This window comes from Ascidiella aspersa, chromosome 2 (assembly GCF_963924565.1).
Source record: "Ascidiella aspersa chromosome 2, kaAscAspe10.2, whole genome shotgun sequence".
Taxonomy (NCBI): domain Eukaryota; kingdom Metazoa; phylum Chordata; class Ascidiacea; order Phlebobranchia; family Ascidiidae; genus Ascidiella; species Ascidiella aspersa.
The window spans coordinates 16,752,371-16,776,751 of record NC_139448.1 but is presented as its reverse complement, the minus strand read 5'-3'; the positions used below and the strand labels follow the sequence as shown (position 1 = coordinate 16,776,751).

At 35.8% G+C, this 24,381-nt stretch overlaps 6 protein-coding genes across 7 annotated transcripts; 4 read left to right on the top strand and 2 right to left on the bottom strand.

The window, feature by feature from the left end:
- Positions 1 to 805: 805 nt before the first annotated feature.
- On the top strand, positions 806 to 6,767 carry LOC146164037 (kelch-like protein 26). Its single transcript, XM_083380657.1, is given in 12 exon segments — positions 806 to 1,084; positions 1,151 to 1,302; positions 1,643 to 1,784; positions 2,580 to 2,782; positions 4,038 to 4,254; positions 4,656 to 4,794; positions 4,890 to 4,963; positions 5,019 to 5,127; positions 5,238 to 5,421; positions 5,691 to 5,847; positions 5,907 to 6,076; positions 6,128 to 6,767. Coding segments are annotated over 12 exon segments (2,466 nt in total).
- Positions 6,768 to 6,825: 58 nt separating this feature from the next.
- Positions 6,826 to 8,224, bottom strand: LOC146164036 (vimentin-type intermediate filament-associated coiled-coil protein-like). 2 transcript variants are annotated; one of them, XM_083382653.1, is made up of 4 exons: positions 8,044 to 8,224; positions 7,726 to 7,895; positions 7,516 to 7,629; positions 6,826 to 7,444 (listed from the first exon to the last, which is right to left on the bottom strand). In XM_083382653.1, exons 1-4 carry the CDS (start codon positions 8,173 to 8,175, stop codon positions 7,390 to 7,392), a joined length of 471 nt encoding a protein of 156 aa, XP_083238779.1. In that variant the 5' UTR covers positions 8,176 to 8,224; the 3' UTR covers positions 6,826 to 7,389. The 2 variants fall into 2 exon arrangements, with proteins under 2 accessions (XP_083238779.1, XP_083238778.1); XM_083382652.1 differs by having other exon boundaries at positions 6,826 to 7,629.
- Positions 8,225 to 10,121: 1,897 nt separating this feature from the next.
- On the top strand, positions 10,122 to 11,064 carry LOC146164035 (zinc finger protein 330-like). Its single transcript, XM_083381299.1, has one exon. It carries the CDS (start codon positions 10,214 to 10,216, stop codon positions 11,057 to 11,059), a length of 846 nt encoding a protein of 281 aa, XP_083237425.1. The 5' UTR covers positions 10,122 to 10,213; the 3' UTR covers positions 11,060 to 11,064.
- A 212-nt stretch (positions 11,065 to 11,276) lies between these two features.
- On the top strand, positions 11,277 to 14,496 carry LOC146164034 (phenylalanine--tRNA ligase alpha subunit-like). The gene is made up of 3 exons (XM_083381298.1): positions 11,277 to 11,522; positions 11,758 to 12,477; positions 13,320 to 14,496. Exons 1-3 carry the CDS (start codon positions 11,277 to 11,279, stop codon positions 13,887 to 13,889), a joined length of 1,536 nt encoding a protein of 511 aa, XP_083237424.1. The 3' UTR covers positions 13,890 to 14,496.
- LOC146164033 (zinc finger CCHC-type and RNA-binding motif-containing protein 1-like) lies at positions 12,857 to 15,506 on the bottom strand. Its single transcript, XM_083381300.1, has 7 exons — positions 15,371 to 15,506; positions 14,951 to 14,979; positions 14,782 to 14,893; positions 14,613 to 14,720; positions 14,425 to 14,537; positions 14,257 to 14,353; positions 12,857 to 14,196 (listed from the first exon to the last, which is right to left on the bottom strand). The coding sequence occupies exons 1-7, from the start codon at positions 15,452 to 15,454 to the stop codon at positions 14,095 to 14,097; spliced, it is 645 nt and encodes a 214-aa protein (XP_083237426.1). The 5' UTR covers positions 15,455 to 15,506; the 3' UTR covers positions 12,857 to 14,094.
- A 2,587-nt stretch (positions 15,507 to 18,093) lies between these two features.
- On the top strand, positions 18,094 to 23,297 carry LOC146164032 (protein SEC13 homolog). The gene is made up of 9 exons (XM_083381084.1): positions 18,094 to 18,737; positions 19,327 to 19,371; positions 19,455 to 19,570; positions 19,910 to 20,061; positions 20,278 to 20,411; positions 20,552 to 20,688; positions 21,065 to 21,185; positions 21,255 to 21,401; positions 22,930 to 23,297. Exons 1-9 carry the CDS (start codon positions 18,735 to 18,737, stop codon positions 23,014 to 23,016), a joined length of 942 nt encoding a protein of 313 aa, XP_083237210.1. The 5' UTR covers positions 18,094 to 18,734; the 3' UTR covers positions 23,017 to 23,297.
- Positions 23,298 to 24,381: the final 1,084 nt, after the last annotated feature.

The following is a 24,381-nucleotide window of genomic DNA, read 5'->3' as shown; positions in this document are numbered from 1 at the left end:
GTGACAATGTAAACCTTCCGACGGAAATGTCTTAGTAATCTAGACCAGCATCGATTGTTTTAATGCAGCAATTCCGAAACTGGTCTAGAATCCCACCACATTTATTTTAACACTATTGAATGGAGTTGTCAAAGTTGAAATTGCAAGAAAGGCATAAATATGTACGAATAAATATAATATAAATACTTGATCCACCCAAACCCAAACAAGTTTATGCAAAATGTGGCAAGCACACCCGCAAATTTTTGTCAACCTTTAAAAAGTGCACACGTCCCGAAAAAAATCTAAACTGCAAAAAAATATAAACTGCACCACAAATATGTAAAATGCTTATGCGGCATACGTTTACAGTTGGGTTGCGGGCCGGAGCATTGTGAAAAAAGGTTGCGGAGCATTGTTACAGACAGAGACAAGCGCCGCAATTCCTACTTGTTAAAAATCGCTTTGACTAACTTGAATCCTAATGCGAACTTAGTAGTAAGTTCTCCTAACATTTTTCTGTGCATCATGTTAAAACCGATATGCATTTTAGGCGAGTAATGTACTACGACAAAGCAGAAACACAACAATGGTCACCAACGATTTGTTGTTGTATATCGTCATAAAATTCTAATAAATAAGATTTCTCAAAACGGTTTCACTCCATTGATTAAAAGTCCCTCTCTAATACTTTATGACGTCATATTATGAAAGGTAGAACTTAACAGTATTTCGTATTTGATGAAAGACTGGGACATTTCGATTTCATAAAAAATCGTGTTGTTTTCTTTTATGCCAACAAAGTTAAATGTATTAAATATGTAAAATGTATAATGGAAGAAGGAACAGCCTCGTCCGAGTTGGGAGTTATATCACACCCCCTCCAACCAATAAATCCGAAGCTGTTTTGGAAACAAATTTGAATGAATCTGATCCAAATAAACTGATTGCAGCTTCACGTCAGCCTAGTTGGGAACAAGGACAGCAATACTCATTAGCCAAGCAGAATGATAAACTATTGTCGGAGCTTTGTGTGCTTTGGAAGAACGATCAGTTGTGTGACGTCATTCTGTCGGTGGAAAAGGCAACTTTTAAAGCACATAAGGTTGTGAGCTTTTTTGATTGCGGGTTACATAGTATTTACATTTTTTCTTAACCCTTCTATTTTTAGACAATTTTAGCTGCCTCCAGCAAATATCTTCGCGAAATGTTTATAGCTCGGGGCGCAGCAAGCGGAAAAGATGTTTGCAACGAAGTGACAAAAATCCCCCTTTTGGGCATACATGCCGACACCGTCCAATCAATTTTGGATGGGATTTATACGTATGTTAAACATTCTTACTCATTCAAAATTTATTCAGCAATACTAACCTAAGCAACCAGGTTATTTTTTGCTAACTTTAACTAGCTGTATTTTGCGAGAATTTTCTACGATTTTACACCATGTTTTGCCCTAATTCAAGGAAATCTGTTTATGTTTAGCCTAAAAGGTGCCGTAGGCCTATAACATATCGTAATCGTTTTATTTGTACCATCTAGTGCTATTTGGAATATTTACGAAATGAATCCAATTTCTGCCAAATTATCTAGTCATTGCAATATTTTGTTAACTGTGCTAAATATATTTTTTTGTCAACCTTTCATATTTTTTGTTTTATTATAGTTCGTCGATATACTTAAACAAAAAGAATGTGGACGATATTCTATCAGCAGCCTCTTTCCTAAAAATCCCCTCAATTACAGAAGCTTGCGAACGCTTTCTTTGTCAATTTTTAACAACAAAAAACTGTCTGAGGACGTTGCAGGTATAGGCTAATATTGGTTATTTATTGTAGGACACGAATATACGATTAGGCTACCATATATGTGTTGAGTAGAAACACAACTTTGAAGAATTTGTTATTTGAGGAATTCAGACGGTCTTAAATAGAGTTTAGACCAGAGGTCACCAAACTGCGCCCCGCAGGCCAAATCCGACACGCAAGTTTAAATTATTCGGCCCGCGAAATATTTTCTTAGTAATAATTTAGTAAGTCAAATAAATTTAAAACAAAATTTTAAATCCGGCTCGCGATCTTTAATTTATTTGATACAGTTATTCGGTTCTCAACGAAAAAAAATTGGTTAACCCGATTTAGACGAACGATTGAAATCACTCGGCATTTGTATTTTATTTTGATAGGCAAAACGTGTGAATAATTTTGAATACCGGTACGTTAAATAGTTTGGTTGTCATCCTTATAGTTTTTGGGTTTTTTATCCTTTTAGTTATAATTGCATGTAATCGCGAAACTCTTTCGGATTAACCGTGGACTTTTTACAGAGATATTAAACTTTTGATTGGACAACGAATATTTTTGTATGACTATAAAATTAAACTTATTTGTGAGGTTGATCATATAAATCAACTTTTCTCAAATTCCTGCATACCAGAAGCAAAATTGGTGTTACAGATCTACCGATTGCATTTGTTGGTGTACGTTGATTTTAATTTGAAACACCCTATAGTGCGTGACCCACAAGTTTAACTTCATTTTTAATGATTCAAATCCACTCAATTTTGATTGTACAGCGCCATATATTTGTAACATGTATTACAGGTCGCAAACTTATACGATTTAAAAACGCTTCTTGATCAATGCAACACTCTTGCAAGTACAAACTTCAACTTAGTGTGCCAGCAAAAGGAATTTCTCAAACTGCGCTACTGCGAGCTGCGATGCCTTATAGTTCGTCAAGACCTTAACGCTCCATCAGAGATTTTCATATTTGACGCACTGGTTCGTTGGATTGATGCAGACAAGTTGGTACAAACAGTTGTTTCATAAATTTGCTGAATAGCCTAATCCAGCGGTTCTCAACCTTTTATGTCTCGTGGCCCCCTTAGAAAGGCTTTTAATCCTCGTGGCCCCCCTCGATTATAAAAAAAATTAGCTAGAATTTGTAGCGGCATCATTCTTTCTTCGAGAATGCTTTTTTATCACGGTGATTTATAAGTTTTGAGGGACGTAATGACACATTTAATCACCACGGATCAGTGCAGATTTGCGAATTTTCGACATTTGATAACACAAAACCTTGTTTAAGCTTTCTGTAAAAACGCATTTTCAATCGTAAACATCTGAAAGTATGTGCAATTCAACTATTCTTTGTCCTCTTAAGCTGGCTTTAACACAATTAATTTTACAACAACATTTATCAATGGAACAACAACAACAAATTAATCTATCTCTACGTGCCAAAATGGAAATTTCGTTATTTGACTTTTTGTGAAAAAAATTTTCAACTTGGTTGATTTTTTTACATTCTAAGTTGCCGTTTACAAACTAATTAAAATGCTGGTTATACGTTCTAAAGAAATACGAAGTAAACTAGAAAAAACACAAATGTTGGTTGTAAGTGACGTAACAATGTTTGGCAATTAAGCGACAGACAAAGAATTGCAAGCTTGACGTCGACTGTTGCAAAACTTCACACGAATAGTAACATGTAAGAAAAAATGCGTTACCATAGGTCAAAGTAGGTTAAAACTCAAACACTACAAGTTTGAGTTTAACTGAGAAAATTGAAAATAGTGACACGGTTTTGCAATACCACGACATTGCTACAGACTTATGCTCGTGGCCCCCCAATGACAGCTCCGTGGCCCCCCAGGGGGGCCGAGGGCCACGGTTGAGAAACCCTGGCCTAATCGGTACCGTCAGGCGTCAAGACGGGTTATGCCTACCGTGCGGACACATTTACTCTAGGTCTCGGTCTTACGGTAATGTTATAAAATATACATTTTATTTAAATTATGTTGCTTTTTTTTATCAATACTATTATTAAAATGTGTTCCCTATGCCCACAGCCTGTCTGCCTTTGCCAATGTCAAATCCATCAATGATTTCGATAGATTTTTGTAAAACAGACCTCTAGGCTGGGTTACTTATTGTCTTTTTCATTATTGCGTGTTTGTGGGGTCACAAAATTGGCTAAGGCGAGCCATGGCGACTCGCCAATTAGTTTCCGCTATTTTATCGGGTCCGGCTCAATGATTGATCTTCGTATTTTTGTAGGACAACTAGAGTAATATATGCCGGACGATTGATGGGCCAAGTCCGTTTCTCACTGATTCCGGAGAGCGAGCTGGTGGACAAGGTCGAGTCATCTCAGTTTGTCTGTCAGATCCCGGAAGTCAGCGAGCTTGTGCGTGAGGCCGTTCGTTACCACTTGTTACCGTACAGGAGAAGTATTATGCAGAATTCGCGGACCGTACCGAGAACAACAACCAAGGTGGGATCGTTAGGCACGTTAATAATAGCACTAAAATCATTAAACATCCCTTAAACAATATGCGTTTTGTCCGGTAATTAGTTTGAAAATGCAGTATAATATCGTTAATTCACTGACCAGGCATGTCTTAGTAGGACAATTTTCTTACCGGAAGGTTTAAAAATATTTTGAGGGGACGTCACAAAGTAATCCCTTGAAACAAGCAAAAAATAGCATTCTTTACCAGTCACTTTTTAGGACCTTTTTTTCACTAATATGTAGAATGACATTTTTTAAACAAATTATATAAATTTTACCCAAATCGTGACATTATGTGGTAGCTGACGTAAACATTGGCCTATCCGGCCTGCTTGCTGAAGTTTAGTATACGGTGACACCTGTTACATAAAAATGTTTCGCAGTTAGATGTGATCGTAGGCTGCGGAGGTTTGGCATTACAACGCGAAGGCTCGCTTACGGACAAAGTATTTTTCTGTAACCTAAACACGGGCAAATGGGAACCATTTGCGCAACTTCCAGAAGCAAGGCACCATCATGCAGGTTAGACTGCAAAATATAAAAATTACTGTTAATATAAGTGCAACTTTTAACTTCATTGTTTATATGTAAGCGATCAATGAACAATTTGTTTACAGTTGCGACTATGGGCAGGTTCCTGTATGTTGCCGGAGGAGACTCTACGGAAGGATGCCGCACACCAAGCAAACAGGTTCTGTTCAATTTAATTATAAAGGTATTTTGGCAACAATGAAGTTCTTTCGTAGGCTTGGCGGTACGACACATGGTCGGAAGAGTGGCTAAATATATGCAATATGACAACGCCAAGAGAGAGCTTTCAACTGGTGGCATTGGACTCCAAACTTTATGCGATCGGTACGCAGCTTTCTTTGTAAAGTATAAAAACTATATCCTCGATCGACGGACACGATATAGTTAAGCTAAACTCCCGAGCTTAATGCGAATGTAAAATGCATACTTTGCAGGTGGAAGAACTACACAAGGGTTCACAGTGAGTGGGGTGGAGGTATACAACCCTGGCAACAACACGTGGTCGCCTGGAGAACCGATCAGCAGCGCCAGGCGCCACATTGCTGCCACGCCATTCAACGGACGAATCTATACGGCCGGGGGTTCAAGTGACGACTTGGTATCGCGACGCGTGGAAAGGTAGGCCTACCCGTTGCGTCTCTTTTAACAGAAGTCGAAGCAGATCAACAATGCCAATCACAATTTATGGTCGTTGGCCGCTCTAATTTAATTAGGATAAGATTTGTTGTTCAGTACCAATAATTAAGGCGTTGTGAAGCCGGATTCTTATGGGATGATGACGTTTTTTTATTTTGTGTTATTCCTGCGTTCTTCCCAACTTTATCATTTATGCACTTTTGGCTCTATTGGTCAAAAAGCAACACAAGATTGCAAACGTGTTGTTTTAGATACTCTCCTGCAATCGAAAAATGGGAGCGGCGACAACCGCTGGTGAGACCACGTTTTTCTGCATCGTTACACGCCATAGAGGGACGACTATGGCTAGTTGGCGGGGCTACCGTTGATCCCACAGACCCGGGCCTAGGAATCCAAGGCACCAATCAGGTGAGGCTGCTTTGCAATGTAACTTAAGTGCCGGTACATTATTTTTCCTAACCACACAGATCGAGGTGTACACACCAGGAAACAACCAGTGGATAGCCTTGACGCGCAGCTTTAACTGCGATGAACAAAGTCTTGTATTAGTAGTCGAAACAGACTTGGCCAAATGGGAAGGACAGCAAGGGTATGGTACTAAAACGAAGCCTTTACATTTGCTTTAAATAAAACGCAAGTTCATTACCATTTACAGTGGTTTAGAAGGTTCTGATCCAGTCGGACTTAGCGTTGCAGTTTCGAGATCGGAGGCGGGATCGTGTACCTACGCCGGAAAAGTATTCTTAGTCGGTGGATACAGCTGGTTAAATCGCGGCCGCATCGACAACGTCGAGTGCATAGACTTAGCAGGACGTAGTTTGGCAATAAATGAGTCGGAAAGGAACGAAGGGCTGGCTGAAAAAGAACCCCATGATACCGTAGAGAAAACTCAGCCAAACATACCAAGCATTCCTAACTATGAAAAATATCCGTTGAGGTGTACAGGAATGGCCTGCGCAACGTTGACGCTATTCAAGAATCCTTCACTAATCGACACAACGCGAAACAGTGCAATTTGCGTCTCGGAAGACGGCCACAACGACGACTCTGCGACGAGGGACTTGGCGTCCAGCAGAGCAAGTAAACCAGAAACGAAGTCCGCAAATCCAACAGGTAGAAAGCATCAGCAAATGAAGATTTCGGGAGAAAATTACGCCGCTACTGGTACATTGCCAAACCTCCTGCTGCACCGCAGGGCGTCCTCGATAACGTCCAAATGCAAGAATCCCGAAGGCATTAACGCTCCACCTCCTACAGCTTCTCCGGATTTCACAGGTTCAAATGGCCAAGAAAACGTGTCACAGTGGCTAACTAACAATCAAAGTTAGTAAAAACGGTTAAATGTTCTTTCATGTTTAATATACATTGCGAATAAGACTTTGTCACTTTAAAATGTTAGGTACTGCGAGTCTTTCAACACAGCACAACGAAAAGCTAAACTCTGATATTTGTGAACTCCATGGTGACGGTGATCAAGGACTTTATGAAAGTTCAAATTCTATATTTTTAACACAGTGAACCTGTTTTAGCAACTACATGAAAAAACAGGAACATAGCAGAATATACGATCCATTTTCTCGTATTTATAATCACTAGGTTTTAATATGAATGTAATATATTAAAAAACGCTTAAACATAACGTAAAACCAACATAAAAGATAATTTTCAAAGAACAAGAAAAGGTATGATTCTGGTTAAATGTTTACTTCTGAGTTTATAAACCATAATTGCAGTTTTACTAAATAAGGCAACAAGTTTATGAAATATATATGTATTGTACTAAATTGAGTAATTGGTTAATAATGGCTTTATAGCAAATATAGTAAACTAAAAAATGTTATACCATATTATAACAAGTGTTCTTCAATATGATATTAGACGATATTGCACCACAATGAAACTTTGTAAAAGTGCTAAGAATCAGAATCCTCTGTTATAGAAAATTGTCTTTCAGTGGTATGAGTTATGCTTTTCTTGTGGTCTGAGCACCCCTCCAAGCTGACATCTGGGGTAAAAGTTTCATTGTCAAATCCATTGTGATTTATTTGCTGCCTGTGGCTACTATCATTGTTATACCGGATTGACACTTGCTCTGAGAGCTGCCTTTTCACCAGATCTTCATAGTTAACAGCACATAATCGTTCACCTTCTACTAAACAGGTAAGTAGACCCTCCAGGTTTGCGCTATATCTAAAAGATAATGTTTTTTAATTATTGAAAATAACATTAAACAAAAACAATGGTATTATGTCATAAAAGTTTTATTTTATTTTTATTACTAATTACTTTGAGGCATTTTCCAGGATGGAACATCTGTGCTTTAGGTGTGCAAGTATCATATCCTGTTGTTTTTGCTGAATTTGCATTGTCCGAATTTCTGCTTGGGTGCTGTCAAGCCAAGAGTTTAGCTTTACTATTTCACTGTCTTTTTTCTGGCAAAGATTTTCCATTTGTTCCTATCAAATAAAAAAAACTAATTATTGTATATTAAGAGACAAAAATAATAGGCTTTTTCGTGATGTTAACATAGCTTTACCAGCTTAATATTATTTTGCAACACTAGTAGTCTCGAACCAGGCCCAGCATATCTATTTAAGTAAATACCTGATGTGCCTTGTCTTTTAGGATTAGTTGTTTTGCCTGTTCCTGAACTGTGTTTTCTAGGGTTGCAATTCTTTGTGTCAGAGCCCCAAGGTGACGATTTGCTTCGTCAATTACAGACTTTTCATAAGCCATTATAATCACCTTTAGTTTGTAAGAACCTTGATGTTTGTCCTACCAGAGAATGTGCTGCATTGGATACAAGGAACACTGAATATGCAACTTAATATACCTCTTTAAAGAATTAGGAATTGCATTCATTTTAACGTCAACATTAATCTGCCATGTCTTAAGCCTTATTCCAAAAGCTTAGTTTGTTTCCACAAAATTATAAAGAAACAAAGGTACACTTTTAGATCATATTTACTGTCTTTACGAAACAGAATTTATACATAGTTACTATTTTTACATTTTGTATATTATTTTCACTGTAGTAATGACTTCGAATGACTGTTGTCAAATGGCTTGACTTGTTTGGGGAAAGTGATTAGACTTAAGCCATTTAAAGAATAGATTGACTTGGAGACTTAAATATGTTAGCCAAATGACTAACATTAAGGTTAAGTGTTGTATTTGAAAAAATCATAAAAAATTGGGTAATTTATCTTTACTTTCAGTTGTAAAAATATGTTAGCTATTTGTTCCGTTTATGGTATTTGCCAATATTGTAAACAAGTCATTTTGAAACGACTTAAGTCCCAGTCAAGTCATTTGAAAAATAACTTAAGTCAAAGTCAAGTCTTTTGCAAAAATAGTCAAGTCCCAGTCAAATCATTATGAGAGTAAGTCAATTTCAGGTCATGTCATTGACATGAAAGTAAACTGTTAATATTTAAAACAGGTTCCTCTGGCAATATATATTATTTTCTACCAACGTTTCGGCTTACTATCCGGCAAGCCTTCGTCAGGGACTGACACACAAAGCCAACAAGACGCAGAGTAAAATCACACTAAGAAAAAAGGAGGATAGTGTGATTTTACTTTGTGTGTCAGTCCCTGACGAAGGCTTGCCGGATAGTAAGCCGAAACGTTGGTAGAAAAGAAAATATATATTGCCAGAGGAACCTGTTTTAAATATACTATGCCTTGTAGCAATAGCATATTTAATGTAAACTGTTAATCTATTAAAATTGGTTACTCGCACGATCATAAGCAATAATTTAACTAAAAAAATAACACAAACACAATATACAGCAATAAAAGTGTTTAATGTGCAAAACTTGAGATAAATTTTAATGAAAAACACTTAATTTAATCCCAAGTCATTTGACAAAATTACTTAATTCCAATTCAAGTCATTTGTCCAAAAGACTCAAGTCAAGTCATTTTGGTCAAAGGACTTAAGTCAAGTCATTTTAAAACAGTGACTTAAGTCAAGTCAATGCCTTAAGTCATTACAACACTGGTATTTGCTTTGCAAAATATTGCTTAGAATCAATTGAATGGAAATTGCTATTTGCCCATATTGCTCTTTAACGTTTGCACCCATATGTGATTATACATTGGTTGCGGTGTTAGTAGTATAAAATTTTCCGAGTTTTGCATAATTTTCATGCGTTATTTCAAAATCGCTTTAAATTACTCTGTTGGCCGTGTAAATAGCCTCAGAAAGTCCATATTGGTTATTTGCCCGGATCGCTCTCTTACGCATGCACCCGTCGGTGATTTTATGTCGATTTGAACTACTTTGGTTACCGGGTAAATAGCCTCTTCATTAATAAAATTCACTACTTTTATTAGTTCTTGACATTTACTTTTTATTCCATGATTTGACTAAAATCGAATAGAGTAACTAATGACTTGATTTGGACTTGACTTCGGTAACTTATGACTGGGACATTTCAAAATAATTTGTTTCGACACTGATCATTAACGATCATTATATCTTCGCGAACCGAAAAGTTAACTACAGCATTCAGCTAACATTACTTTAACTATAAATTATTTTTTACGAAAGGCACACAGATCTTTTTACGAAGGAAACAAAATGGCTTCCTTGTTGAACAAACTTTCCTTCTGGTAAGAGCCATATATATGACGTCATCTTCATGTGGCAAATTATTATGATGCAAGAGAAGAAATAATAACGTGAATTTCTGCAGTTAACCCATGAGTTACGAATTCACATCGTGGAAAGAAATTACTGTTTTGTTAGCATATATATAAGAAAAAAATGCCGAAGAAGAAAACTGGTGCCCGTAAAAAGGCGGAGAAGCAGAGTGACCGGCAAAAGCAGATTCGAACTATGCGCGAAACTGTAGATCTCGGTGCAAGACCGTGTAACTTCTCGATGGAGTGTGACAAGTGTGGCGTAAGACAGAAAAATCGTGCTTTCTGCTATGCATGCAGCTCAGTCCAGAAACTGCCAGTTTGTGGAAATTGTGGAAAACAAAAATGCATGAAAACTTCAGATTGCGTTATAAAACACCCCGGCGTACATACAACAGGCATGCAAATGGTTGGTGCGATTTGTGATATTTGTGAGGCATGGGTGTGCCATGGACGCAAGTGTTTATCAACACATGCCTGTGAATGCCCATTACTGGATGCTGAATGCACTGAGTGTCAGCGAGCTGTCTGGGATCATGCTGGAAGGATTTTTAAATGTGCATACTGTGACGGATTTTTATGTGAAGACGACCAATTTGAGCATCAGGCATCTTGCCAAGTTCTAGATTCAGAAAGCAGCAAGTGTGTGTCTTGCAATCGCCATGGTCAGTATTCTTGCCTGCAATGTAAGATATGTTTCTGTGACGACCACATCAAGCGCAAGGGCTTCACTTACAAGCGCGGAGAAGCATTTCCTTGCCCAAAATGTGGTTTCAAGACATGTGAAAGCAAAGCAATGAGTATTTCAACCAAAAAATATGATTATGGCCGACAAACTGAGTATACCACAAAAGAGGTTTGCTTTTCTGAAGAATACCTTCGAGTCCAGTCACGCTTTTCATCAATGCAATTTGGAAATCTTGATGATGAAGAGTCTGAGGAAAATAGTAGTGAGGCAGAAGACTATTAAATCACACATACTACTCTTTAAAACGATCTTGTGTTTTTTATCAATTCATGTTAGGTAAAGACTTGAAACCATACATAAAGCTTTTTCGAACTACTGGTTTTATGTGGAACATGTGTTTTTGTGTAATGCCATACCACTAATTGTTTCCATGTGTGTTACACTTTGAATATAAAAATTAAACTCAATAAATTTGTTATTATTTATCCTTAAGAATTGCATGATTTCATTTAGTAAGTCAAATGATAATTTAAAACAAACAATGGCTGATGAGAATTTGCAAGCTGTGGTGTTGAAACAAATTGCATCTCATGAAGCGATTGACTCAAATGTGCTTGCTGCTGAATTAAATATTGATCATCAAAGTGTTGTGGGTGTCATTAAAAGCATCCAATGCTTCAAAGATGTTATCCAGGTGGAGCCAAAAAGTGTGAAGAGATGGGAACTTACTGGTGAAGGAAAAGAGGTATTCATATTGCAAATATGGTAAAAATATAATGTTTTTAAAAGTGTGAAGAGATAATAGTAAAAATCATTTTGTAAAACTTTAGAAAAGGCTAAAAGGGCTCAAATAAGCAAGATATTTAGGGCTATTTTATTCATCCTTCTTTCGTAAATTTGGTATCATATAATAAAAACACACATGTACAAATACATATTGTTAGAAATGCTAAATAGCCTAGCCTTATTTTATTTTACAGGTGTGGAGTAACGGTAGCTATGAATTTAATATTGTCAAGGCCATACCAGTAGATGGCATCTCTCAATCCGAGCTTATGAAAGCTGTTCCCAACTCCAAAATAGGATTCAGCAAAGCTATGTCAAACAGGTGGATTAAGGTTGATAAAAGTTGTGCTGGAGGACCCAAATGCTTTTGTGCTGTTGAAAGTTTAAAGGATGAAACCCAGCTAAATTTAAAACTTCTTCAATCTGGTGACTTAGATCGATTAGACACAAAAGTTCTAAGCGACATGAAAAAGCGAAAGCTAGCATCAGAGGTTATGGTCAAAAGTTTTTATGTTAAAAAAGGTATTAACTTTACTACAACATTGAAAAAACCAGAAGCTGATTTGACCTCTCAAATGTTACAAGATGGTTCCTGGAAAACCAGGTCTTTTAAAGAATATAATTACAATTCAATGGGCATTTTGCCATCCGGTGGCCATTTGCATCCACTTTTAAAAGTTCGTTCAGCATATAGACAAATCTTTCTTGAAATGGGATTTAGTGAAATGCCAACCAATAAATTTGTGGAGAGTTCTTTTTGGAACTTTGATGCTCTCTTTCAACCCCAGCAGCATCCCGCCAGAGATGCTCATGATACTTTTTTTATTGAAGACCCCGCTACCTCCATTCAGTTTCCGAAGGATTACTTAGAAAGAGTAAAAAAAGTTCACTCCATTGGAGGATATGGATCACAAGTAAGCAAGTCAAAATGTTTTTTTTTAAATGTTAAGAGGTGTTGTTCAGAAAACTGTTTTATGGTGTTTAGGCCTTGAAACAGGAATGGCAAATAAATTAAAGGAAAATATTATTATAATATATAACTCATTGAGCTTAAAAGTTTTGCAGTAAAATCATCCATTTTTGAGAATTCTGCTGTTAAATTTTACTGTAATTTGTAAAAATGTAAACAATAATTCTTCCAAAGTATTGTCATACGAAACAAGGAAGCACTATAAATTAACCAAAATTAAATTAAAAAAAACATTGCTCAAAGGGCTGGACATGTCTTCAAATGTTAATGCTCTTCAAATACTGACAATTAGCAATAAATGTTTCAAACAAAAACTGTTTTGATATATCCTATTGTGACTTGTTAAAACATCACTTTATACCAATCAAGAGCTCGGGATTTCCCAAGTAGTCACATTTTTTAACTTGTTACTAGCCTTCTAATCTAGAAGGGTGTAAAAAATGTAGACTGTTTCCATGTTTTATATGCTGTTATAATTATTTTGCCACATATATATAATCATTTGCTTGCAAATCCAACAAAGCAAAATTTACAAATTGTCACACCAGGGGAATTCTTTTTCTATTCATAATTAAGGTCCAAGCCATTGGAAACAGTTCAGTAAAAGTGTCTTTATAAAACTGTTTAAAATTGTGGGTAATATCCAGTCTAACACGGCAGTAGAAACATCAATTATCTAACAGCATTTTTTTGGATCTCTATTAGTTAAAAATTACATAAGGAACATATTGAATTTCAATTTTGTTTTAAAAACATCACATTGCAAAATCTATTGTTTGAATACAGGGATACAGATATGACTGGAAAATAGAAGAAGCACAGAAGAATGTCCTGAGGACACATACAACTGCTGTCAGTTCGAGAATGCTCTATGCCCTTGCACAACAAGAAGAATTTAAACCTGTAAAGTATTTCTCGATAGACAGAGTCTTTCGAAATGAAACATTGGATTCAACCCATTTGGCAGAGTTTCACCAAGTGGAGGGTGTCATTGCTGACAAAAGTGTCACACTTGGTGATCTCATGGGCATACTCAAAGAGTTTTTTAGCAAGCTTGGAATTCAAAAGCTGCGTTTTAAACCAGCTTACAACCCTTACACAGAACCATCAATGGAAATATTTGGGTATCACAGTGGATTGAAAAAGTGGGTGGAAATAGGTAATTCTGGAGTGTTCAGACCGGAAATGCTGCAGCCAATGGGATTACCAGAAGATGTAAACGTTATAGCATGGGGCTTATCACTTGAAAGGCCAACTATGATAAAGCTGGGAATTGACAACATCAGAGACTTGTGTGGACACAAAGTCGATCTTCAAATGGTATATGATAGTCCTATTTGTCAGATGGACTTTTAACTGTGAAAACAAATATTTTAGTAGAGATATACTTTATATGGTGTTAGCTGCAAACAACAACTCTGAATTATTATTATCAATGTTTTAATATGATCAACAAACTAAAAAATGCACTTATGTAACACCAAGAACAAAATGCATGATCACAGTAATATAAGCTGCACTCCCGGCATATTTTGTCTCCAAACCATAATATTTACTTGCTTCAGTCATTGTCGTCTTCATCACTAAAATAACTACTCTGTTTAATTTGCCTCTTTGATTTGCTTGTAGAGGATGATGGAAGATCGTAAGTTATGTTGCGAACCTTTAAAAAGTTTTACATGAAGATTTGTAGTAAAACTAAAATGTATAACAGTTTAGTTACCTCTTCTGAGATAACCTGACTAAGGTTTTCAAGTGCCGGTACATCTTCATCCTCATTATTGAATTGTTGATTGTGCACAGACCTTTGGGGTCTTTTTCTGTTGAATGCAAATAAACAAACAGGATACCAAAATGTATTGCTATTAGTGACATTGATAGAACTCGTTACCCTGTAATTTGGTGAAAAGGTTTCACATTTTTGCTTTGCTTCTTTTTTTTGGCTGGTGGCTGCCGATCGCCCAACTTATTTTTTGGACACTTGTAACTTAAATGGTCATACTCCTAGCAAGACACAATTTAATTTTACTAAATAGAAGGTTTACTAAATAAGATATTAAAAACAAAATAGGCGCTTACACCACATTCAAAACATCTTGATTTGTCCTTGTATTCCTTTCTTTTTATAAATTCCTTTGTGCGTCCATTGTCTTTAGCAATGCTACATTTTATTTTCCGACCGAACAGCTGTAGAATAACTTTTTATTGCATTCAGATTGAAAAATAAATAGGGTAATACAATTCTAACCTCTTTTGCATTAAGCACATCAACAGCCTTCTGCGCATCTTCACGTTTTAGATACAAAATAAATGCCAGCCCTTTGCTTTCTCTTGTATCCTTTTCTCTTACAACAGTCACCCTAAAATTTTTGCAGTTAATCTTTTAGCTGTAATATTTAAACTAAAGGCAGCCATACTTCACAACTTGTCCCATTTTGCTGAATATCTGAAATGTAAAAAAAACACATACTTCTTACGGTTACAACTTGTAAAACAAAAACTATTGTTTTAAGTTTTGTCCTCCATAACATAATACAACATTACGAGTGCTTTTAGAACATACAGGAACAAGATAAGTTTTTTAATGTTTTCTAATAATTACAAAACCTGAAAGTAACATTATTTTATCCTAATACATTACGCTTTGAAACTAATTATGATTGAACAGCATGCTAAGTATGTGTTCACCTTACTTTACGGTATATCAAAAGTGAAGATCGCTCTTAAGTATACAATTTTCCGCTAGATCTAGAAGCACATACAATTAAAAATACAAATATAGTTAGTCATTGTTCTGATAAGATTTGGAAAATGTCAGAAACGTAGAATTAATTTACCTTGTGCAAATCGTTGTTAGTTAAGGAGAAAGGTAAGTTAGAAGCATACACTGTGCTCTTGCTTGGCACCAATCCTCCACTCATTTTATGCTTCAATCACGTCCAATTTATATTGCAACAAAAGCACTAACCTATAACATTATTGGGGAACTCCCTCTGTGAAATAAAAAGGAAATTAATACTTAAACGTTCAAAAATAATGCATAAATAACATTTTAATCATGAAAATTGAAACAAACAACTAGTTCAATAACCGAAATTAATATAAAGAGGATTAAGACAAAAAAGTAACTTTGGACACATCAACAATTTTACAAATAATAGTTTGACATAAAATAAAAACGATTACAAAGAATATTTATGTTTATCTATTTTAAGATAAAACACAATCCATATTGACTAAAATAGGCAAAACATGGTTTGTGATTTGTTTGTATATAAATATGTGATTTTTATAATCGTACATGGTTTATCAACAAGTAACTAATATTTTAGCTCAAAAATGTCTGCCATCCAATGAGTGTTTTAGCGAAAGCAAGAAGTCATTTATAACACGTAATCAGCTTTAGCTTGATTGTCGCAAGAAGTAGCCTGTGAAGTACGCCTTCTTCTGGTGCAGTATATCAATCAGTACCGTAACTGAGACATTTATCGTATTTAACTTACTAATTAAATAACTGAGTTATCAAAATGAAAACCACCCAATAAAACTTGTAAGTGCAACATAGACCGTTGTAAACACCCATGACATGTCTAGAAGGGTGTTTTATGGGCGCTGGTCTAGAATCCTACCACAGTTCTAAAATCAACGCACAAAATTGGAGTTAGGGTGCGGGTTAGCGTTTGGGTGTGGGTGGGTCAAGTATTATTATATTCTTTGTTTAATAATAATACTTGACCCACCTTAACCCAAACGCTAACCCGCACCCTAACCCAAATGGTGTTTCGTTGTTTTAGGATTCTAGACCAGCGCCGTTTTATGTTGATGAAAATAGACCACTCCTGAACTAAGTCTTATTATATCTTGAGTTTAGTGGCTACCTGACTGTATTCCATAATTTGTGGACGCTAAATTTTTGGCAGAATTCATACGCCTAAATTCGGGGTAACACTAATTTACGGAATGATGAATGGTCGGAACGCTCACTAATTTACGGAATGGTCGGAATGGAATGAATAGGGCCGAAACTAATTTGATGAATGGTCGGAACGGAATGAACTGTCAGAATAGAATGAACGAAGCTGTATGGACACAATGAACTGTCGGAATGAAATGAACGAAGCTGTATGGACCCAATGAACTGTCGGAATGAAATGACTGAAGCTGTAGGAACAGAATGAACTGTCGGAATGAAATGAACCTGAATTAGTTAATTGCAAATTCCAGTTTTGGGTGCTGGTCTAGAATCCTACCACAGTTATGAAATCAACGCACAAAATTGAGTTAAGTTGCGGGTTAGCGTTTGGATGTGCGTGGGTCATTATTATATATTTCTTATTTAATAATAATACTTGACCCACCTTAACCCAAACGCTAACCCGCAACCTAACCCAAATAATGCGCGTTGTGGTAGGATTCTAGACCAGCGCCCAATTTTAAATCAAGTTAAGTTGTTTGGTAACCTCAGTTCATTCCATTCCGACCATTCTGTAAATTAGTGAGCGTTCCGACCATTCATCATTCCGTAAATTAGTGTTACCCCTAAATTCGTTGGTATACATGCCAGCAATGCCATTTTCATTGTAACAAAGTGATAATTCACGACAAGTGACATTACTGGCAATCTTTGAGTAGGAACTGTAATTCAATGGGAGTGTTATATTATTTGTTTTTTATGGTTGTATAGCGCTAGTTTGGATTCTAAGCCAGTGCCGTAGTTTGTTTTAATCCTCTTTTATTTATATGAACTGCATTTAAATATTGTAATATTTTTTTTTCGATCTTCAGGGTCAAATTAACTGGTAAACTAACATAACAGCAGGTTGTTTTGACATACGCCAGCTTCAAGATGAATGATGAAAATTGTGTTTTGTTTGTTGGCAACATAAGTGAAAAAGTTAGTGAAGAGATTCTGTATGAACTTTTCCTTCAAGCAGGACCTGTAAAAACAGTTTGTATCCCCAAAGATCATAAAACTGGACGTCAGCGAAACTTTGGCTTTGTAACATTTAAGCATGATGTGTCTGTGCAGTATTCTATTGCACTTATGAATGATACCAAACTGTATAATAGTTGCATTAAGTTAAATGTGAAACATGGTAACAGAAATGGAAATGAAGATAATCAAACTAGAAATACACCAGAGGGTCAGTATTTTCACAATAAGGTGATGGCGGACAATGTGCCAATGAATGGGGAAGCTTCACGTCCATTTCACCATCAAATGGTTCCATCACATATGCACATGATTCAACAACAACAGCCAGATCTAAGAATGAAGCTAGGCCACTTTGGAAATCAGGAAATGCACCCTGACTTTTACCATATGCAAAGAAATCCAACACGTCAGCAGTCGTATCATGGGCATGAGGAATTTCCTGAAGATGTGCCTAATACTTATCGTGGTAGAAGAAAACTAAACAGAGATATGCACCGCAGTGTGTCAGGACCTAATATGAGCCAAGATAGAGACTATAGGAGTGAAGGTGTTCATAAAGGCCATCACCACTCTAATGGTCGCAGGCCAAGACATGCCCCATACAGAAGAAGATGACATGTTTTTTTTATAAGATACAGGCATTTGCTAAGCCCCTGCTACTTTTACATTTTAACATTTTGATGAGTAAACCTTTTATACTTTTAAGTTTAACATAACTATCTCAATTGAAGTAATTAGGATTAACTATTTAAAACAAAGGTAAATAAATAAGAATATGTTTTGTTTTAATGTAAAATCACTTTGTTTTATGTACATTTTTACTATTTCACATTTATGTTTAGTATTACACTTGGTGTAAGGAAATATGTTTTTAAATGCCTTTTTACAAGAATTAAATTTCTAAAATTGTAACTGCTGATTATTCAGCATCAGCTATACCCTACTCCATCGTACGCTGGAAAAACTAATATATTATATTTTACAAAATTTGTGGTAAAGTAACTGTCATCTCATGATTGAGGTTACAAGTAAGTATAACCAATGTCTGCCATTCAACAAGAGAAACCTCTTATCCTAGTTTTATAAATCTTTTTATTGCATTTGCACCTTTTTGCATTTGCAGTTCCTAATTTTGACTTTGTTGAAGCTACCTTAGTTATTATTTATAACATAAAACTTAAAAAAGGTTATTTTTTTAATGTTCTAGGAATGATCTATTGTAGTTTTTTATTAGATTCGTAATTTATCAATAAGGAACAATAAAAATGGTGAGTACAATAATGTTTTCTAATGTAGTATAGCTGTTATGCTTTAACAGACACCAAATTAATATTTCTTGGGACTCTTTTCATGCAGTTTGTATAGTTTTTTTAAATAAACTTGTTACATAAAAATTAAATTCACTAATATGAGAGGTCTTTCTTATGAAATCAAGAAAATAGACATTGTAGATATGTCTAGCTAATAATGGTTTGAATATACTGTTTGTTTGTTTTTTTTTATATATTATTTGGTCCATTAGGCGTACCTGGTTCTTTTAGGTTGTTGAATTTATTTAGGTTTATTTTCAACTGTAGCTCTAAAAGTTGCTATGTGATGCTTCTGAAAACAATAATTTTTTCTCCCATATTTGTTTTATCATTTTTTTTTAAATAACTTGTTGACTAATTTAACAAGTAAAATTGCCATAAAAGATCGGTACACATAAAATGGCTGTTTATCACCTTTATTTTTTTGAGTAATGAATAGGGAATACTATACATAATTTGTAACAAATATAATAAGCAAGCAATAATAAGCGTTTATAGAAGTACTTTATCCAATGTGTGGTATTGACAATTTTTTTTACACCAACAGGTATCCGTGATTAACACTGTAGACACTGCTCATGAGGACATGATTGTAAGTAAAGTATATCTTAATAATATTTTCGGTACTGCTTGATTCATTTTGCCTGATATCAATGTGTTGCTGCTTTTATATAGCATGATGCACAAATGGACTACTACGGCCTGCAACTTGCAACTTGTTCATCTGACCGTACTGTAAAGATTTTTGAAGTCAAAAATGGAACACAGCGACTTCTCTCCACATTACAAGGGTACAATTGTCAAAAAAACCTTTTTGTTCAATGTATCCCACCCAGAAAAAAACTTACATAAATTTTACTTTATTTGAATGGGAATTGTCTGAAACTTTCTATAATTAATTTGTTACAATACAAATATTTATGTAAATTATTGTTCACTTTGTTATATTGTGATATTTCTAGATTGTTTGGGTTAGATTGCAAAATCTTATTCCTTTCACAATTGTATTACAAATGTTTTGTATTACAATACCACTTTTGTTTTATCACACAATCATTGTTTGTTCACTCTGTTGCCAAACCCACCCTAATTAGAAACCATACCATAAACAGTATTGTTATGACATGTAGCCATGAAGGTCCAGTTTGGCAAGTGGCTTGGGCACATCCTAAATATGACAGACTTCTTGCGTCATGTTCGTATGACCGCAAGGTGATCATATGGAAGGAACAGGATGGACAATGGGGAAAGCTCTATGAATATACTGATCATGAATCATCAGGTATTTTAAATTCCACAATTGCCACACCTTTTATATAACTTAATCTTGACCACAGTGCATATAAATAATAAAACCTATGTTTAATCAGTTCCCTAAAACTTCCCTAGATATGGTACGTTTAAATGCTAATAGTACAATATATGGTATCCTGCAACTTTACAATGTTTTATAAAATATTCCTACTTTAAAATAAACTTGTGCTATCTCATTTACCAGTAAATTCCGTCTGCTGGGCACCTCACGAGCTTGGTTTGATGTTGGCTTGTGGGTCGTCTGATAACAGTATTTCAGTCCTAAAGCACAAAGGAGATGGGCAGTGGGAAGCATCAAAGATCAACAATGCACATACTGTAATAATATAAACATGTATTTTTAAATATAATATAAAGTATTTGTGAATACATATTTTTTACACAAATACCTAACTACAGTAACTTTGGTTTTGCTTTTGCCAATTGGGTTTTGCCTAATGTCTAGTGAATTGTTTCAGGTTGGATGCAATGCTGTAAGTTGGGCTCCAGCTGTTATGCCTGGCTCGCTGATTGAACCTCCTACGACGATACAACAGAACAGCTTTGTCAAAAAGTTTGTTTCAGCTGGTTGCGATAATTTGATTAAGATTTGGAGGTCAGTTTATGTTTTGTGTATATGCAAGCTGTATATTTTCAAAAATACCTGACGGTAGTATATAAATGATACATCTCACTTTACATTGTTCAGTTTTATCTTATCTCTTCTTTTTATGATTTAGCATGTGTTTGTTGCCCCGGATCATTTTAGGTTGATTTCAACACAAACTGTGTTTGTCCCGCCTTGTGTTAGCAACATATTTTATTTGTTCTTCCTATAAGCATCAAATAGCATGACCCATTCGTTTTTAGTCATTCTTAGTTGTTATACCCCTATTTTCTTAAACAACAAATCATAAAAACAATGAAATTGGAATTAAGTTATGAACAATATTGTGTTTCCAATAAGAAAAATAACAATTTTCGGCTTTCAGTGAAAAGGATGGCTGTTGGGAAGAGGAAGAGAAGTTAGAAAGTCATACTGATTGGGTCCGAGATTGTGCCTGGGCTCCTTCGATAGGACTTCCAAGAAGCAAAATTGCAAGTTGCTCTCAGGTATGACACCAACAAAACTCTTAATAAAATAAAAAAATATATTTTTGTACTATTAACTGTTGTTAACAGGATGGCCGAGTTATTATATGGACATGTGACGGAACTCCAGGTAGCAAGTGGGTGCCAAAGATTCTTCACAAGTTTGATGATGTTGTATGGCACGTCAGTTGGTCTATAACTGGAGATATTCTTGCTGTTTCTGGTGGCAATAACAAGGTGGTTTAACGATTAATTTGCTTTAGTTTTAGAGCCAACTTTTTCTAAATATTTTACCCGAGTTTGTTTTGTTAAGTTCAGTGGTTTCCGCATTTTTGCTGATAATTCAACAACTGATATTCAACTTGGCAAAATGTTTACATTCTTGCTGGTCTTCGGTGGTCGAATGGCCACAGTTCCCTTTTTAATAGGGCTATGCTTGGCCATTGATTCAGGACATGACCAATGGTGACTTTATTAAGGAGACTAGTTCTCAAAGCAAATGCCATTAACACTAATTGTTTAGGCCTACCATAAGTCCTCTTTTAGGAGGATTTGTCCTCTTTTCTCAAGAAAAATGAATGGTCCTCCGAGGAGGTTGAAAAGTGTCTAAATGTCCTATTTTTTGCATTTTGAGTTAGGTGCTTGTACTTTTAACACGACTAGGCGAGACGTTGTATTTATTTTCAAAAAATCACTGTAGCTATGAAACATGCTAAATTGCTGGTTCAAAACAGGTTTTCCAACAAATTGTCCTACCAGCCCGAAAAATGGCAACAGAGCCTCACATTTAAAAAGGCCGATTAATAATGCAAAGGTGTGAGTTTTGTAGGCCTGGCCTACTATCAATGTAACTGTATGGTAAGCAATTCTTGAAGGGGCGCTAGCTCTGAATTAATATGTATTTTTTTGCAATGATTCTAATGGTCTCGTTGGGTTCTACACCACTCCTACAGCACTACAGCGCTGTACAAACTTTGTATTTTCGCGCTCCGCGCGAGTCTTCTGTTTTATACTTATGTTAACTTTTTTTAGCAAAAAGTCTCTTTCAGTGCCATTGCATTTTTTCATACCATTGAAGGTATAATGGCCCTATTTAATTACAATTTTGCTAACTTATAGATAAACGATAAAATTCATCCACCGTTCTAATTTTTTTCACATGTTTTATATAATTTGGCAACAGGGGACTCTTTTTGCGCGAATCTATAATGTTTTTGCAATATTGCCGTTGTATTGTGTGTCGTCACACATTTTGAAACACGACGCGGCTGAAACAAAGGTTAAGAACCACTGGTGTATAGCATACAGGTGGTTTTCATTTTTATTTATTATTTATACATTATAATGCTGAAGAGGAAAACTCTGTTTACTGATGAGCTACGCCAGAAGTAGCCTTGTTTCACATAAGGACGTGTTAATTTCGAAGCTGAATGTAATACTTGTGAATATGGCACGTTTTTCTCAAACGTAACAATTCTACTTTCGTTTTACATACAGACAGGAAAATGTCCTCTTTTTGGGTGCTGGAAATATGGTAGCCCTACTATTGTTATACTGGCATGTGTCCTTGCTCCTTCTTTAGCTCGATTTTGAGTTTTTAGGGTTTGTTTTTCCTAATGCAACCAGACCTAGGCAACTTTATACTTCGAGGATGCGAACCACTGGTATAGTTTTACAGTTTGCCTAGAGGTTCAAGAATGTTTTTTTAACCCAACACCAAGTTATGGTGTTAATATTTTTAGTAAAATACACGTTCTGTTTATAGGTAAGTCTTTGGAAGGAAGGCGTCAACGGTGAATGGACTTGTATCAGCGATGTGGGCAAAGGACAATCGAACGGCGTCAACGAGTGACCTTTCTTTCTTTTTTTTAATTAAACTTCAAGTTTTTAGTCAAACATTTTCACCTAGAGAAGCATGCAAGCGAAATGGTGCGCAGAAAAATGATAAAAACATAAAACAGAGCTATATATTCATGTAAAGAGTGATAATCTGAAGGATGTTTCAGGTGGTTTGGAATGCCACAACAATGTGCAATGCTGATAATAAATGAATCACAAGCTCCGTATTTCTTGCCACGTGCCTAATTTTACAATGAGAAAATTGCTTTGCCAATCGCAATTGGCCCGCACGTCTGGCTTTGTACCACCCTGAGTTTAACATCACAGCAAATCAATCTTAAAGAAGTTGCAGCCTATTTTACGTAATATTGTTTTCTAATCTTCTTACTCTGTTAACTTTAGTCTACAGCAGGGTTCACCTATTTTCATAAAGGACCGGATAACTGTGAGCATTGCGTTTGCGAGCCGGATATAAAACTTGTGTTAAGCTTCATTAACCATATCAAACGAAGAAAAAGAAAATGTACCAAAATACAGTTATCTTTCATTAATTGTCGTTGAAATTTTATCAAAACTGAGTTGATATGTTGGCTCCATCTAATAAACATTTCCGTTAATAAACTATTATTAACCGTGTTAAAAATATGCTGCGGGCGGAAGCATTAACCCCTCCGGCCACATCTGGCCTACGGGCCGTGAGAACAGAGATAAATTCTTAGGGCAAAGAGTTCTTATTGTCGTGCTCTGGAAACATTTGGATTACAGCTTGACAATCGCAATCTGCTTCTTAAGTCGAGCTATAGTAGGCACGTATTATGGGAGATGTTGTTAATTTTAACCGATTGCTACGCTTGGCGCGAAAGCAACAAACAACGCGTCGCGCAAAGCCCGAAACATTTAGGCTAAGTAGTTTAAAGTGCGCAAAACTTTCTGTTAGAGTTTGATGCGATGTGACCATTGAGAACTACGCACGTTTCTCGATAACGGCATGTAATAAGTTATGCGGGCCGTTGACCCAACAGCTACAAGGTTGCACAGAAAACACGTAAAAAATCACTCGAAGCTCAAAAAAGTTGTTTTAAGTCACGGAGTCGAACCGAACCCCAGCCGGAACTTTATGAACCGGTTTTAGACCATTTTTTTGCAGCGTAACCGAACTTGCAGTTTTTTGTAAGATTTTAAGAAGCTGAACCGGAACAAAATCTAATACAAGAACCTAAACCAAACCCGGTCTGTCAAAAAACGGTTCACTCCAGCATGACGTCACAACTAATTTCAAATAATGAGCTGCTTATTTTTTAATAAGCCACGAAACCAGATTAAATTCGAGTTACAATTCAATAATTAATTGTTCTCTACATTTATCCAACTTTTTTAG